The 17,127-nt window shown below is 44.5% G+C and overlaps 1 protein-coding gene across 3 annotated transcripts in view; it reads right to left on the bottom strand.

Moving 5' to 3' along the window:
- The window catches only part of LOC119161049 (superoxide dismutase [Cu-Zn]), a 47,652-nt gene extending 30,771 nt beyond the window's left edge, over positions 1–16,881 (bottom strand). The window contains exons 1-4 of one of the 3 annotated variants that reach the window (XM_075880035.1): positions 16,663–16,881; positions 15,148–15,243; positions 4,667–4,803; positions 2,644–2,779 (exon numbers count right to left, since the gene is read on the bottom strand). In XM_075880035.1, coding sequence (XP_075736150.1) covers positions 2,644–2,779; positions 4,667–4,798 — 268 coding nt within the window. In that variant the 5' untranslated portion in view covers positions 4,799–4,803; positions 15,148–15,243; positions 16,663–16,881. The remainder of the gene's footprint in view (positions 1–2,643; positions 2,780–4,666; positions 4,804–15,147; positions 15,244–16,662) is intronic. The other 2 variants (XM_037413373.2, XM_075880036.1) reach the window with 2 other exon arrangements.
- Between the last annotated feature and the right edge of the window lie 246 nt (positions 16,882–17,127).

Below are 17,127 nucleotides of genomic sequence, written 5' to 3'. Positions count from 1 at the left end.
AGCTGTTATGTACCTTCCTCTTGAGGGTTAGCGGCAGACTACCATTCATGACTTCAGAAGGCTTGCTGAATGTGATCCACTCCATTGTTATTCTTTTAGTTATTTCACTCTCATGGTTATGCTCCTCGGTTACTACCTTTCTTGACTGCACATAATTATTTACACATTCCAGAGTCCCTTCGCCTATGGCAAAGTGCTGTTTTCTGCCGAGACTGTTGCACATCACCTAAATTTTCTGCATATTCATTTTCGAACTTTCCTTCCTGCTTTCCGTGCGCAGTTCAGGAATCATGAGCTGTAATTTGTCCCTTGAGTTACCCATCAAGGCAATGTCATCAGCGATTGGCAAGTTACTAAGATACTCTCTGTTAACTTTCATTCCAAATCTTCCCACTCTAGGTTCTTGAAAACTTCCTGTAAACACTCGTTGAATAGCATTGGAAAGATTGTGCCTCCCTGTTCTATACTCTTCTTTATTGAGATTCTGTCACTTTCTTTACGAAGAACTATGGTGGCTGTGAATATACTGCAAACTTCTTCCGGTATGTTTATGTAGGGTTCTTCGGTGCCCTAATTCCGTAGTGTCTGCAATAGTGCTGTTGTCTCGACGGAGTCTAACGTCTCCTAGTAATCTATGAAGGCTATGAAGGCTATAATCTGTTCATTTCTCTATTACCTGATGGGCAGTATGAATATGGTCTATTGTAGAGTAGCCTGCACAAAATCCTACTTGGTTTTTGGTTGATTGAACTGTAAAGCCGCCTTTTTTCATTTTGCCAATATTTTTGAAAATAGTTTGTAGGAAAACGACTGTATGATGATCGCCCTGTAATTTTGCAAGCCCTTGACGTCTCCTTCCATAAGAATTAAGATGGTGTTGGCGTTCTTCTAAGATTCTGGTACCCTTCCCGTGAAAGACAGTTTGCATATAAGGTGGCCAGTTTTTCTAACAGAATTTCTTCGCCATCTTTCAGGAGGTCCATCATTACTTGAACCTCACCAGCGGCTTTACTTCTTTGCATTCCTTGTTGGCTTTTCTTACTTCCCCTGTCATTACTAGCAGGTTGTTGAACTCCCCTGGGGTATTATCGTTCCTCACGATGTCATAGTGGTTCTTCAACTTCTTTACAGCTCTCTGTAGAGCTCTTCCACCACCTCGACTATCCTAGCCCTATTGGTGACATTTCCTTCCTTGTTCTTTGATGCATAAGTACAATTTTTGCCTATGCGCAAGTGTGCGTTCGCTGCTTGTAGGCTTCTAGCATTTTTTACAACCTGCTTAATTCTCTTTATGTTATACCTTTTGACGTCGACTACCTCACGCCTACTGATTAGTTTTGAAAGCTCCACTGGCTATATTTTGTCATTTGCATTGAGGCTTTCATAATTTGTCGTCTTTTAAAAAGATCTTTCGCCTCCTGAGACAGTTTGACAGTGTTCTGTCTAGTGATGGTACTTGCCCCCTTCCATTGCACACTCTTTGACGATAAAAATAAAAACTAATATCGTTCATTGTATCAATGCTAATGTCGGTTACCTAGTTTAGAGCTGCGAATGTATTCTGAAGTGAAACTTTGTATACCCATGCCTTTTTCTGTCATCGCTAGTTCATTTATTGGCTTTTTCACATATCAGTTCTTGTCTTTGCTTTTTTGAATCTAGGTGATTTATCACATTCGGCAATTACTCTCAAGTCATGAACAGTCGTTTACCACTATCCCTCAACAGGAAGGTATAGTACAATTAGAACTTACCGGCACTTACCTGTGAAGCAGAACACTGCAGGCTTGTAAAGTGGGTTCAACTTGAATGGAGGACGACACCACCAGCGATAAAAGGAAAATGATAGGTGTAAGCTAAATACACACTAATAAATCAGAGTGGGTCAGGGAACCAAGAGAGTTTAAGTATATCAGAGTTCAGATCATCAAGAAATGAATATGGGCTGGGAACGTAGCGTGTTGGCAAGATAACTGCTGGACATTAAGGGTAACTGACTCGATTCCAAGAAAACGCAAACGCATGAGAGATATACAGATAATAACGTGGGCCAATGAGAACAAAACGTTTGAAGGTGTAGCATGACAACATAAAGCACAGGAGAGGGTTGATTGGCAAAACATGGCGGAGGTTCTTACCCAGCAGTGGGCATAGTCAGGCTGATGATGATGGTGATTATGATGACCATTTTCATATTTCGTCTGATACAGTCTTCATGAATTGTAAATACTGACAGAGCCGTGCATGCACTTAGAGGAAGGACAGCTGTAGTTTCAAGGAGTACTTATAGAACAAGAAGTACCACTTAAGAAGGATGCGTTCATAGCGTCAGAAACTAACGTAGCGAGATATTACACTATATCAGCCTACGTAGTCACTGATAATCTCAGTGTAGGCATCTCACATATTTTCCTTACACCTTCTCACTATGTTACTCAATTTACCGCATAAAAATGGCATACGAGTTCTATAGACAATCTGAATTATCTAGTGCTGAAAATTCACAGAATGTACATAATGCGCCACTAAGCTACCCTCTACATATTACACCTTGGCAAAGTTGTTAGAAACAAAGAATAGGAGCCTTTAAAGAAGCCTAATAGATAATTTATCTGCTATCTGTGCACTCATCAGCTTTCCTACCTGAAGCTGTGGTTGAAAGGGAACTAGTAAATAACGAACCATCTGTGAGGTCTCCATACTCGTGCACATGAAAACCATGCAGACCTGGCGTTAGGTGAGATATGTTGCCTTGTACAGTCACATGCTGCCCGGGTTCCTGCGACAATTGAAAGACAATTTGTGAAGCGTACTGGCTCAGCTATCCAGAATCTGTTGTGCCTGGTTTACCAGACATTCATTTGAAATAACAACCGCGAATCAAAAAAGATACGCGAGCATATCCCCACAGAAAAAAAGTGTGGTACACCAGGCAACTAATAAATAGTTTTGCGTCCAATTTAGGTGGCGTAATTAAGGTCTAAGAGCCTACGTTGCTGAAGTAATTTGCCCCCAGTAATTTGACCTCTTAGGTATAGATTTTAGAAATTATGATGGTATTTGCTTACGGCTGGTATTACTTTCTCAGTTATTTCACGTGAATTACGAGATGAGATGATTTTTTTTAAGTTCCAGTAGCGTGAAAAGAATGTTTGCATTGCAAAAAACAATATATATATACTTTTTTGGCATGACACGCAAACATGGGTCGCCCGCAGGGTAGGGCAAAAGGGGGATCCTAACCTCCTGACCAGTCCCTGTAGTATTGCAATGTATATCTCCATGGACCAGAAATAGAAGATACTGGGGCTGACAAAAAAATTTTCTTAGAAATTATGTGTAGGAACAACTTTACTTTTGGAGGCGACAGTCTACTTGACCGCAAAAAATGGATAAGAAAATAACCTACTGCTGATACTAAACCTTTAAAGAAATATTTCAAACATGCTTGAACAACTTGAAAAGCCCCTATTGGGCAACACTATGCTGATTCAGTACGAAAAAGATGACTCTCAATATTCGCAGGTGAGGATTTCTATTTCACCCTCCCTTTCGTGATTCTCAGCACCTGGGCAATCAGTGTGCCATAATTATACTTTTTATACCTCTATCGCTGGTATTTGTCACTCACAAGAGATATGGTGCCGAACTTGACTTCCGAGACTTATTGAACACAACGAGCACTAACTGCACTGGAAAAACCGTGAGTCATTTAAAAGCTGAATTAGCAATAAGTCACTGAGGTTTATGGCAATTGGTCTCCTGCATATGTAAAGGTGTGGCTTTTTGGTCAAATTTAATTGGTATAACTCTTATCGCACTTCCGTGTGATGACTTTACCCAAGCAGTTATTGCTCTACACCCCGAAAGGGCGCAGTTTCAGACTTCATAACGCCCTTCACTGGACACGTCAACAGTGTTGGGTCATTATAATTATTATAAGACTTGACTAAGTTGCAGAGAGGGGGTAGTTACGTATAAGCGTATTCAATAAGCTTAAATTAAAATCTCTAAAATATTTTAGAGAAATATTCAGGCACATCCTTCCTTCTAGATTAATATCTGTATTTCTAACCTCCCTGCCCTTCCTCATTTATTCCTCCACCTTCTCTGTATTTCTTTCTTCTATCTTAGCAATCCCTATATTGTACATTTCTGTTTTCAGTAATAGTTGGCGAGAGCATGAACACTAATATGATTGATTTGCGCACAAGGAAAGCTTTTGTCTACCTTTCAAAAGAGACTTCTACCTCAAAACAGAGCCGAATGGTCCCGTTCATAGAAAAGTCGCTTGCTGCCACTTTTTTTTGATACCTTCATTATGCTTGTCCGTAATAAGATGTAGCAATATCGGGGCATATACTGAGTTTTTGTGGATTTGATGCTAGTCAAGTGCGAACAGTTCAAGCAAGTGCACAGTTTCACTTTTCTTGTTGAGCACCAAATTATTTACGTGTTACACCATTCTGACATCCCAGAACTGCTACTGACAACTCAAGTTAAAGTACAAACGGCATGAACTCAACACTGAACGGAACCCAGCCTCCAAAACATGCTATTTTATTGTTCTGTATACATCGTTCTCAACGTTTTTATGCCCCAAGGTAGGATGCTATTAGGTAATTTTTTTAGGTTCTTACTGCGTAACACTATTTTTTGTACTAACCTGGTGAAACTCTACGTAGCCTTGAGGTGTCCCATTTTGGAGCACACATACAGCATGTATGACAGATTCTTCTTCTTTGGTTGCACCCAAACTGATACTCACAATCAGCGACATCAGGAAACACTCCTTCATGCTTACTGTAAATAATGAAGAGACCATATGACATAAAATCAATATACGTCAGGAGGTGTTGAAAAATTGTTTCTTGTCTGCATTAACTCCCTGCGTTCTCCTTGGGAAGAGAAAAAAATTGTAGATGCAGCAAGTGTCATAAATTCTACTTCTTTGGTTCCACCCAGACCGTCATATTGTTAATTCGTTATGCTAACTCATGCTAACCATAGCGTAGTAAGAAAACCACCATCAAGAAAATCAGAAGTGATTTAATTCTCATTCAGCACGACCTCTAGGTAAGATATTATTGTTTGTTGCGTCCTCTGCCAGACGGTATAACAGTGCAATAAAAAAACAATTATTCCTCAGTACTGCCCACTAGCCTAAAGACCAACGGCTGACGTGTGAAGAACACGACTATGCACGTGTCCTGGCAAATCGTGCAAGAAAAACAAGAAAGCAACATGCTTTGATGGTATCAGAAATCCTCCTATCTAGGGTTATGAAAAAAAAAGAACATATGTCAGCTGCATGACTGTGAAACCTGAGGAATTGCGTCTCGCGGCACTCAGTGATTCCCGTTCGGGGAGTTCCTACTGCTCCGTATACCAAAGCGCCAATGTCCCCTATGTTTCAGGTAAGCATGCAGGGTTTCCCCGGCATGAGCAGAATCTTGTTGGGCAGACTCATAAACTTGGTGTCCGGCACTTGCCAGGTAGATTTGGCTGCCCTTTATAGACTTCCTGCTTGTTACGGCAGTGGAGAATCACGACTTCTGCAGCGACTTCAGACAGGTTATTTCCGCCATCAGATGTAGCCGCGCAGTCGCGCTTTACTGACAAAAAAGTGGCGCAAAGGGAGAACCATTTGCTCTTTCCTCTACGAGGTGATGGTACCCTCACTCACACCCTGCTAGAGCCAGCCTGGTATTCGCGAAACGTTTTATGAATGTTAAGTTGTCTAATGCAATTACTTTTTGGCTATTTTTCTTAAATAAATGGTTTTAAACCTTGTTCGTTCATTTTGATGCCTCGTTGTACTGGCACTTTTCTGCTAGCGTGATCAAGCTACATGAGATGGATGGACGACAACACAGGCCCCTGAAGAGCTCTACACTTAATATAATCGTAAGTTGCAAAACTTTTTTCTCTCGTAATTGATGACGACGTTGGTATGCAAACTCGAACGTGGCAAGGTTTAGACTGAAGTAATGCTCTCTTGCACCGTAACCTGAGAGATAAAACTTGTGATTTATGAATATGTAAGTCACTTTGCTCACGGGTTTGTAGATGATGATGATTTGATTTGAGGGGTTTAACGACCCAAAGCCACCATATAATGATGAGAGACGCCATAGTGAAGAGCTGCGGAAATTTCGACCACCTGGGGTTCTTTAACGTGCCCCCAAATCTGAGCAAGCGAGCCTACAACATTTCCGCCTCCATCGGAATTGAAGCCGCCGCAGCTGGGATTCGATCCCGTGACCTTCGCCGAGTCAATAGACCACGGCGGTGGGGCATGGGTTCGTAGACATTGATCAAGGTACTGATACCTACAAAGTCTGCTTTGCCGAGGTGGCTATGATATCAGTCGTCTTTTCATACAATTGCAAGGTTGGCAGGTGTCACACATCTTACCAGTTTGATTTGGAGGCTAATGTGGGCAAATTGTGATTATTTGTGTTGAATTGCATCATAGTTAAAACTTTTTCATTCTGTTCAGCTGTTGGAGCATCTAGTGGAAGAATCAAGGAGATCACAGATCCAGTGGATGTGGGTAGGTCTACTACTTCGAGCATAAAAACAAAGGTGCGCACATTTCAATGATAGCACCACCTAATATTTCAGTTACTACAGGCGCACAAATGGACCTTGTACTCACAGTGTAAAAGAGCCCATTTCATGCAGTCATGGTGAAATACGCGTAAACGGGGTGTTTCACGATTACTGAATCCTGATTTTACGGTACGGCTAAAACTAGATTTATTGAAACATAATTTTACGAAACCTCCCTCCATCGAAGAGACTCATTCGGCGGCAGGTACCCAAAAAGCTCATTGTTGTCATCAAACAGAATTGACAAAACAAAAGTGATGACATCAAAAGCGCTTAGGCCAACTTTTTTTCTGTAATACAATACAGAAACAGTGGTGGTTTCATACCACTTTTGAAGCTGTAGAGTGAATCCGGTTTTGTGAGAGTCGATTCAGAAAGCTATCATTAACACAAGCGAATATGTGCACAGAAATTAAGCAAATCTCATTACTCACCACTGGTTCACTAAAAACGAAAAACGAAACCTTAAGAGCAACAAATGGCTGCAAAACTATGATGTCAAGCCGAAGAGCTCGAGCACTTACAAGGCAAAACACAAGGGAACAGGAGAGGCAACGGTGGCAGTGAGACGACCTCGAAGTGGTGGAAGGATTACACCAATGACGATAAGACCTTAGACCTATAAGAAGTGCGAACGCTTGGTTTCATTCTGAGTATCTTTCTCTGGAGTTTACAGAACCATGTCGCATCTGTGACTGTATGGTTTAACTCGAACTTCAATATGCGGTGAACCAACGTAGAAACAACCTAACTTGATCCAGGCAAAGTCTAGCAACAGCCTAGAAGGAACCTAGGACCCACATCACCTAGCTGAGACTTGAAAAAACCTTGAAGCAATCGGATAAGTCTTCAAATCATATAGTTATGTTGTTTCAGTGCTTGCGTGGTTTAGTGAAGCTTCATCTGTTTTCTTTCTAGTCAGTGATATCTAACGCGTCTGCGTAAAAACATTTACGTTAATGCCCCAATCATGCACCCAGCTTCATTTGAACAAGGCTGCGAACTGCTTTCTATATACTAGTAGTTTTCGGCATGGTTGCTACTGCTTACAATGTACAGTGTCAATTTTTATGAAAGGGAACACGGCGCTCCGGCGGCGGCTGGCAGCGCGCTCAAGCGAGAGCGATAGCAGCAGTCTCTTTTCGCGTCATCTCGCGGCGAGCAAAACAACCATTCGTTGCCGGTACAGAATGGCAAGATTTCAACCCCTCCTCCTTCAAGGTGATTACTAGAGAGCCGGTTATCGCCTTCAGGGGAGAGGGAGTCGCAATCTTGCCGCTGGTTCCATATCAGCAACGAGTGGTTGTTTTCCTCGCCACGAGATGACGTGAAAAGTGACTGTGGTCGCTCTTGCTCCCAATCGAACGCGCTGCCAGCAGCCACCGGTGCGCGCAGGCCACGTGTTTCCTTTCATAAAACATAACACTGTACATAGTTAGTAGCACCCTAACGTGCGCGATGGTGCGAAGGCAAAAATAGTTGCGATCGTTATTTAACGTTTTATGCCACAAATACGAGTGATCGTCTCCTCAAAACTGTCTTACTCATTCTGTTCCCGCATTCATTTCAATAGTTCTTCATATCCTTGCATATTGACGGCCTCTCACAGCTTGAAGGGGCCATCTGATGGTACATCGTGTGGATCACCCGCGTATGAAGCGAACCATGTCCAGATTATGTTGTGCACTCCATTTTACCGTCATTTCACTGAATTCACTCTGGAACATTTTGCACACGTTCAGGCAAGGGTTGACAGAAGGAAATGTCACTGTAGCGGTCACTGCATGGCAACCACTAGACCACAACAGCGGGTTCATAAATAGATACAGAGAAAGAAAGGAACATAAACATACCAGACGAAGGAAGGAATACATAGAAACAAAGAAAAATAGGAGCAAAGGAATGAACGAAGGAAAACGATGAATAGACATAAAATGGGTATTATGACAGAAAGAAAGATATAGAAAAAGAGACGCACAATAGGGGAAAAAATGATGTACGCATGGCGCGGTGCACTATAGAATGGCAACGAGAGAGATGCGAGGATGAAGCCTTGACAACACAAGGCCAGGAAGGTGCCTATATCAGCTCTGCTGTGAACAAACCTAGTGTAATATTGTGCGCTAAATTAATCATGGTCTCTGAAGAGCTCACTCAAGCACTTGGTAGGGTGGGCTGAAGACAGATTGTCATTCTGTGCTCATGTCGCTATTTACTGTACCTCTATATCTTGGTGGCCGTCATCTAGCCCCTAATCCTTCTGGTTATTTGGTCGCAATTATGAAGGTCTTCAGGGATGTTCTGACCTTCATGTACTCTGGTGAACAGTGTACATTGCTGGTGTACTTGTGAAAAACACTTTTCGTGGACAATTAGGAGCAGCAGCCTAGAGTTATGAATGGACTTGAGATGTGAAAAGGAACAAAATAGAAACAAAGTGTCAGAAATAAAAGTGATAAAGAGGGAAAAGAATGGCCCCGCCACGACGGTATAGTGTCTAAGGTACTCGGCTTCTTACCCGCAGGTAGCGGGATTGAGTTCCGGCTGCGGCGGCTGCAGATTCGATATGGGCAAAAAGCTCTAGGCCACTTTGGCTCTCACTTGGGTGAACGTTAAAATACCCGAAGGGTTCGAAATTTCCGGAGCCCTTCACGATGGCGTCTCTCATAATCATGTGACGGTTTTTTAAGGTTAAAGCCCACATATAATCAGAGAAAAGGATGGTAAGACAGAAGAAAATATACAAAGAGATAGGAACAAAGATATAGGCTAAATGGACACCTCATGTTCCTATTATCATATAGCTCATTTATATACCTCTTTGCCTTAAACACAATGTGCACACACTCTCCCTAGTATAACCTAATTATGTCCTAAAAATCACTGATCTCGTTTTCTACTTCGATTCCAAATTATTCTGGTACAAAATCTAAGAATAATGTTCTTTTACAGTTTCCTCAGTGTCTGTCATAACCAGTACAGAAAAAACTGCACTCAACGAACGTGAAGGCACCCTAGGAAAAAGTTTGCTACAGTGAAAGCTCTCTGAACCAAAATGCCTACGCAGTAGCTTGCTATGAAAAGCTGAAGCAATTACCAGGTGTTGGAAATTTTTGAACTTTTTATTTGATATGCTGCACATTTTCATGTCACATCACATTTATTGATGATTTCGTGAATCATACAGTGGTTTTGCAGCACTTGTCATCTTGAAACTGCAGTGGTTACGAATTAGGTTACAGTATTGAAGCTGTCTTTAACATCCTCCAGCCGATTCCACTCGACAGAAAAGAACCTCCGTTTTTGCAAGCCCATGGGTGCTTCTGCTCAAAATGTCTAGTTCTACGGGTAGGGACATATCCGCGTCTGTTAGGCATTCAAAATAAACAGCACCTGATCGCAAAGCTAATGCGGCAGCTATTGCTGTCACGCCAGCTGCGTATACAGCTGGCGTGACAGCAATACATGTAGGCAACCGGTAACATGTAGGCAATCGAAAACATGTAGGCAACCGGTAGATTTCAAGGCCACTTGGGGCTTACATTTTGTGAGGTGAAACTGAAGCGCATTGTCATCGTAAACTCATTATCTCCGCAATGAGCTCTGGCGAGTCGCCCTCGTCAGAGCTGAACGCGAAGATTATGGTAAAACCAAGGCACAAAAAGTGTACCTTTACCTGTTGAAATATTTGAAATGCAGTGGGAGGCAATGCATGCTGTCACAGGATATTTTTCTCGAACTGAAGTGTTCTACGCGCTGCATTTCGTTATACTAAAATTACCATTAGGTTCCGTAGTGCTTCTGTAACTAAAGAGCTTGTTTATTGACGTTCGTTGAATGAAGTTTACTGGGCCGTTAAACTGGTCCGCTATATGTCCCTACTACAGGCTTCAGTTGCTGTGGCGGAGGCCTAGTGAAATAGTGCGGCATATGCCAACCCTTTATTCTGTTTTCCAGTTATATGTCGAGGCAGTGTCGCGAAATAAACTAAAGCAGCAAGGGCTGTCAATTATCTAAACAACAGAATTAAACTTGTCGTTTAGCTTACAAGAACCCTGTTATGGCTATGAGACGCACCTCAGAGGGAACTGCAGAAAATGTGAAGCACCTGCAGTTTCGTCACGTGCTCCAACAAATAGGTGCAGGAGTGTTATTGCATTGCCTCCGCCATACATTGAGGCCACGATGAACGTTAAGGCACGCCTACGTCGATGCGGGCCGTATCTTAGCCGTGATAGGACACTACGGCGGGTAGCTAGCGGCTACGGTGGATTATGTAAGACAAGTTTTTCTTGGTTTGCAGAAATGTAGGCAGTACTGAACAGCAAGGACTGGACTTAGGCTTTACTGGACTGCCCCCTTCGACTCGTTTTTTGACGAAGTCAAGTGATTCATACGAAAAGTCGTACTTCAGCTGTCCTTTCTGCCAGTCACCCAAGCGTCCGAGTCGCTCTTGACACCTGACATCCGGCAGGTCACACAGGAGTAAGTGGCAGGCTTGATTGATTGATTTGTGGGGTTTAACGTCCGAAAACCACCATATGATTATGAGAGACGCCGTAGTGGAGGGCTCCAGGAATTTCGACCACCTGGGGTTCTTTAACGTGCACCCAAATCTGAACACACGGGCCTACAACATTTCCGCCTCTATCGGAAATGCAGCCGCCGCAGCCGGGAATCGAACCCGCGACCTGTGGGTAAGCAGCCGAGTACCTTAGCCACTAGACCACCGCGGCGGGGCAAGTGGCAGGCTTCGCACCTCTTGCTCATGAACCGCTTCCGTGACAGCTCCGCTAACTTACGCTGCCGTCGTTGCTAGGCCGAGAGCACCCTCTCCGACAGTTTCAAACGCGCCTGCGACCACCTTCCCTTCTTCACCTGTACCCGCGGCTTCAAACTGCACACCAAGAGCGTGCTGTCCACCATCGCAGCCTCCTCGCCCTGTGAAGCAATATTTTGCTCCATCTGCAGCTCCTGTTTTCAACCCGTTGCACACCATTGACAACCGGCTCATCTGTTTCTCATGTGGCTGTGCTGGTCACGTATCACGGTTTGGCCTCCGACCTTCATTGTATTCTCCCGGCTCTGTGCAGCCACAAAGCTCTGGTCCAGACTATGTCTTCCGCTTTAATAATGGCGCTCAGCCATTCGACGCCGCGCCTGCTGCTTCCCAGCTTTAAGCACATGGGGGTCTTCATTCCCTCGTCGGCGTACCCCATCGCCCCTCATCCGCCAATGTGAAGCTCCCCAAGAGGAAATCTAACGAACGCAGTTCCAGAGTGAAGAACTGCGCTCTTTACTACACTGAGTTCGTCATTCTGCCTCGATGCTCTCTTGCCGTAACCTTGGGGTGGGACTTCATTCCATCATGCCGTTATCGATTGCGCCCACGAAGGACTTTCGCTGTCTCCATTCGGTGGCAACATTGCAGAAGATTTCTCAACCGCTTTTACTCAAGTGTTGGTGGCCACGGACAGTACGATTTCTCTTTTCTGATCCGCTTTTCTTCCCATCTCCGGCGCGGCGTTTTCCGACAATACCGTTCTTTTCACGCCGTCTAAGCTTGCTACTCGCCGTGCCACTTGTTAATTCCTTTTGCCCTTCTTACTACTCCACACAGTGTGAGCGCACTTAATGTTTCTGACATGTTTCCGTGCTTCAGTCAACCTGGACGAGGATGAGTGCCTTGGTCATGCTGACGACCTTGATCGAAGCTTTGTCTATCATGTGATTGATGACTCCACTCCTCTACAGGTTGATGCTGTGAACGTTGATGTTCTTCCTGCGCAGCCGTCACTTGACCTACCGTTTTCTCGCTGCATTGACCTTAATCTCGCACCCAACCAGCAAGCTCTGCTGGTCGCGCTCTTCGACTGGTTTGGTACATCATCCGACCTTATACAAGCTCACTTAGGCCACACTTGCACTGTTCTTCATCACATCGACACTGCAGACCACGCACCGTTCCGTCAACGGCCATATCGTGTGTCCACAACGAAGCGCCGTGGGATCGACAAGCACATAGGAGATATGTTTGAACGTGGTGTTAACAACCTTCGCAGAGTCCCTGGGACTCTCTTGTAGTGTTGGTAAAAAAGAAAGATGCCACCATTCACTTGTATGTGGACTACCATCGTCTCAACAACATAACCCATAAGAGTGTTCACCCACTTTGTCGTATTTACGACGCGCTAGACTGTCACCAAGGCGCAGAATTTTTCTCGTCCTTCAATTCACGATCCGACTACTGGCAGGTCTTGTGGCGGTAGCAGACCGCCCCAAGACTGTCTTCGTTACCCCAGATGCTTTATATGAGCTTACTGACATGCCCATTAGCCTAAGAAATACGCTTGCCACATTCAAAAGGATGATGGATAACATCCTGTGGGGGCTCCAGTGGTAAATCTGCCTTTGTTGCCTGGCCAATTTGTCACCTTTTTGCCAGACTTTCTTTCTCACCTGCTTCGGCTCGAACGCACCCTCACATGCATCGCCAACGCCAGCCTTCAGCTCAACTTGAAGAAATGTTACTTAGCTTCTCGGCAGCTGGTCATTCTAGGCCATGTCGTGACAAAAGACGGGGTACTTTTTGATCCATCGAAACTGTAAGCTACCGCTAGCTTTCCACAACCTGAAGCCCTGAAAGAACTTCGCAGCTTTTTCGGGTTATGTTCATACCTTCGACGCTTTATACGCAACTTTGCAACCAATAGCCCCTTTCACACAGCTACTTTGTGCTGACCACAACCTTTCGACCTGGTCACCACATTCCGATGCCATGTTTAAAACGCTATGTCATACCTCTACACCGAACCTGCGGCATTTCGACCCAAGCGCACCGACAGAAATACAGATAGACGCCAGAGGTGAGGGCCTTGGCGCCATCCTTGCTCAACGAAAAGCTGGCTTCGGTGACTAGGCCATTGCTTTTGCCAGTCGTGCTCTGACGAAGACTGAAACTAACTATTCAGTCGCACAAAAGGAATGCCTGGTGATAATTTGGGCCATAACTTAGTTCTGTCCATACCTTTATGGCCACCCGTTCGACGTAATAAGAGACCATTATTCCATATACTGCCTTTCTTCCTTGAAAGAGCCTTCAGGTCGTCTCGCTCGATGAGCGTTTCGGCTACAGGAATACAACATTTGCGTGCTCTAGCATTCCGGCAGAAACACTCCGACCCAGATGCCTTGTCACACTCCCCACTACATGGCAAAACCGATTCTCCTATACCCCACTAACCGAGTCCTCCCTCTCCGCTACCAACATGGCTTTCGAGCAGAAGAAGGGCCCATGAAATATTTTTATAGTCATCTTTCTGCAACAGCCAACGACGCCTCCTGCCAGCCGGGCATTACGACGCCTCCTGCTAGCCGGGCATTACGACGCCAAGCACGCCACTTCTTCGTTCGCGATGGACTTTTATACCGCCGCAATCACCTTACGGACGACGTTCTTCGGCCACTGTTCCAGGACATCTTTGCGACGTTTCGCGATGAACCACAGTGCGCGCATGCAGGTGTAGTTAAGATTTTCGAACGCCTACGCCTTCGCTATTACAGGCGTGGCATGTACCGCTTCGTCCGTCACTGTGTACGCTCCTGCATCGCGTGCCAACGTCCCAAAGATCTTCCTCGCCATTCAGCTGCCCCAATACAGCCTTTCCCTTGCCTAACACTTGCATTTGATTGTGCAAGAATTCATCTTTTTGGTCCTTTACCAAGCACTCCCGACGGCATCCGATAGGTGATCGTGGCTATCGACCATCTGAAACGTTATGCAGAGACTTCACCTTTACCTAGCACTACTTCACGCAATGTTTCTTCGTTTACTCTGCACCACGACACCCCAAGAGAATCACTCAGTGACCGAGGCCAAGTGTTTCTTTTCGACGACATTGAAGCTCTCCTCGAAAAATGCCGTATCATTCACTGCACGACAACTGCATATCACCCGTATACTAATGGGATGACGGAATGCTTTAATCGAACTCTTGGCGACATGTTGGTCATGTATGTCACGTCTGACCACACCAATTGGGACCATGTGCCCCCATTTGTCACATATGCCTATAACACAGCCGCGCAGGCTACCACGAGATTATTCCCTTTCTTTCTACTTTGTGGGCGTGAGTCATCCTCCACCATGGACACTATTCTTCTGTATAGCACTAATGCCACAGAACCTGCACCTTTGTATGAACCAGCTTCTCACGCAGAAGCGTGCCGCAAGCTCTCCCGCATGTTGACATCTGAGGACCAGCAATGTCAGAAGCACTGCCGGGATCCTGCTGTCACCCTGCATCTTATGATCCTGGCTTGCTAGTATGGCTTTGGGTCACTGCCACATGCCCTGTATTTTCACGAACACTTCCTTCGAAGTGCGAGGGTTCCTACAATGTGTTAAAGCAAACGTCTGGTGTGAAATATATCATTGAACCCTTAGAACCACCTTCAGACAAGCGCCACCGGTAGCGCAAAAGTGTATATGTCAAACGTTGAAAGCGTTCATACAATCCGCCGGCAACTTACAGGGGCTCTGCTACCCATAAGTAGCCGGGACGGCTTCTTTCTTCTCCGGGAGAGGTAACTGTACTGGACAGCAAGGGGCAGTGAAGACGTGTCCAACTGAGAAGAGGCCAACGGGTTGCACATAAAGCCTTTGTTCGGGTGTGCGTTACTTCTCGCTTCCTTACGCTACTATCTGACGAGATTGTCACCTAGAACGCCTCGTGGACAAGGCCAATTGGCTCTCAAGTGATGTCCATATCGTCTGAGTGCCAACATGCATCCCCTGTTCAGAGCTAAATGTCCATAATAAAGTTTTGGATAAAATTAATGCGCTGATTTCTTTCATCCATGCAGCCACTGTATGCGCGCAGAAATAATTGATTCGGGTATATACAAGGCTGATTATTTCGACTTTTGCACTCCAGAAGCGATTAGTGATGTTAGGAAAATTACAAGACCACCATGTAACTAGTAGAAAGTATTGTCACTCCTTTGATGTAGTGTGTACTTGGTATCGGTGAGCATATAAAATCTGCATTCTTAGCTCATTAAACATGAGTCGATTCACAAATTAACAAATCCTATTATTAGGACACATTTCTTTTCTTTCTGACATGATTAATTTATTGAATATTGCCCACGTAATGACGTGTATCCAAAACATTATTAGGAAGCCTACTTTGTTGGCTAGACACCTATTATTTAAAATCATTCTTTGAAGAAAGCCAACCCTGGACATTCGTGAAGGCCAGCAACGTTTTTCAACGAAACAGTAGGTTAGCGTGTTGGTAAAAAATAAAGTTTAAACAGAGGGCGTCTTGTACAATCCCTGCATACGTTTCTTCAACGTAAATATTTTACGCCTGTACTTTAAGCATCGTGACAGAACACAATGCATGTGCTCCTTCATTTTAGCAATAATATATCAGGTGTTTTGCACGAGCCTTATCAGTTGTAAATGCGTCGCAAGATAATTACATCTTGTGAATAAATTTTTTTTTCATTTCAAGTTTCAGAGGTGATGTAAAAGCTACCCAGACGCTGTTGAGTGGGTCACAGAAGCTCAAAATCACGCTGACACTCGTAAATGGGCGAAAAGACCATGGGAATTAGGCCGCCCATATAAAGAAGCCTTATATCGTCTCATCATATAGTGCAACATTACGTATGTCAATGAGTCTGAAGCCGTCATCACATAGGCGCTGTTTCTTATGGGTTATTATTAGATACTATTCTGTGTACAAGATGAGCTGATTTGTTCCGTCCTCCATTTTTTATGATATCATCATAAAACACGAAACCTTCTCTACAACGCGTTTAGAAGAAGCATTTTACAAATTCTTCTATTAGTCCAGTGATAGCACATATCAACATTTTGCTTCACACTCGATCTTTACAAAAGTGCGTATTCGCAACACAATCTTTACGTTGGCCTAAGCAAGACTGTGGCGAGTAGTAGAACAAGTCCATATCACGTTCACAGAACACAACACCGTAGTAAAACATAGGCGTGCTAGCCACGCAGACTTGCCTCACCTTTGATGAATCAATCTGCAGCAGGGATCTTTGCAGAACGATCGGATATGTTATTTCAAAATGAAACAAAAGCTGGACTGGCCAACTGACGTTTGTTTCCAAAGCACGCACGTATAACTCAGGATGCGATTCTCATGGCTAGATGAAATTCGCACAAAACGTGCCGTGCACATCCTGCCACAGGTGTTGTCTGCCACGGCGCGGTGCACTGCCGGCAAAAGGGAGAAAAAAATAGGCGGCGGTAGCAACAGCGTATGTCTGATAGGTACCGGGAAGCAATTTCCGGCCGTGACGACATTTGTATTAACATGCGTGCTGATTATATTGCGATGGACTGGGGCTGATGGTTCGCTGCGTATGATGCGCCCGAGTGATTTTTTCTATACGTACTGCATTTTTACTTGTCTTCCTGTAGGCCTGTGCATGCGAAGCGCGTAGCCTGCGCGCTCCGGCGGCATCTGGCAG

This window comes from Rhipicephalus microplus, chromosome X (genome assembly GCF_043290135.1).
Source record: "Rhipicephalus microplus isolate Deutch F79 chromosome X, USDA_Rmic, whole genome shotgun sequence".
Classification (NCBI taxonomy): domain Eukaryota; kingdom Metazoa; phylum Arthropoda; class Arachnida; order Ixodida; family Ixodidae; genus Rhipicephalus; species Rhipicephalus microplus.
This window is presented reverse-complemented; position numbering and strand designations above follow the sequence as displayed.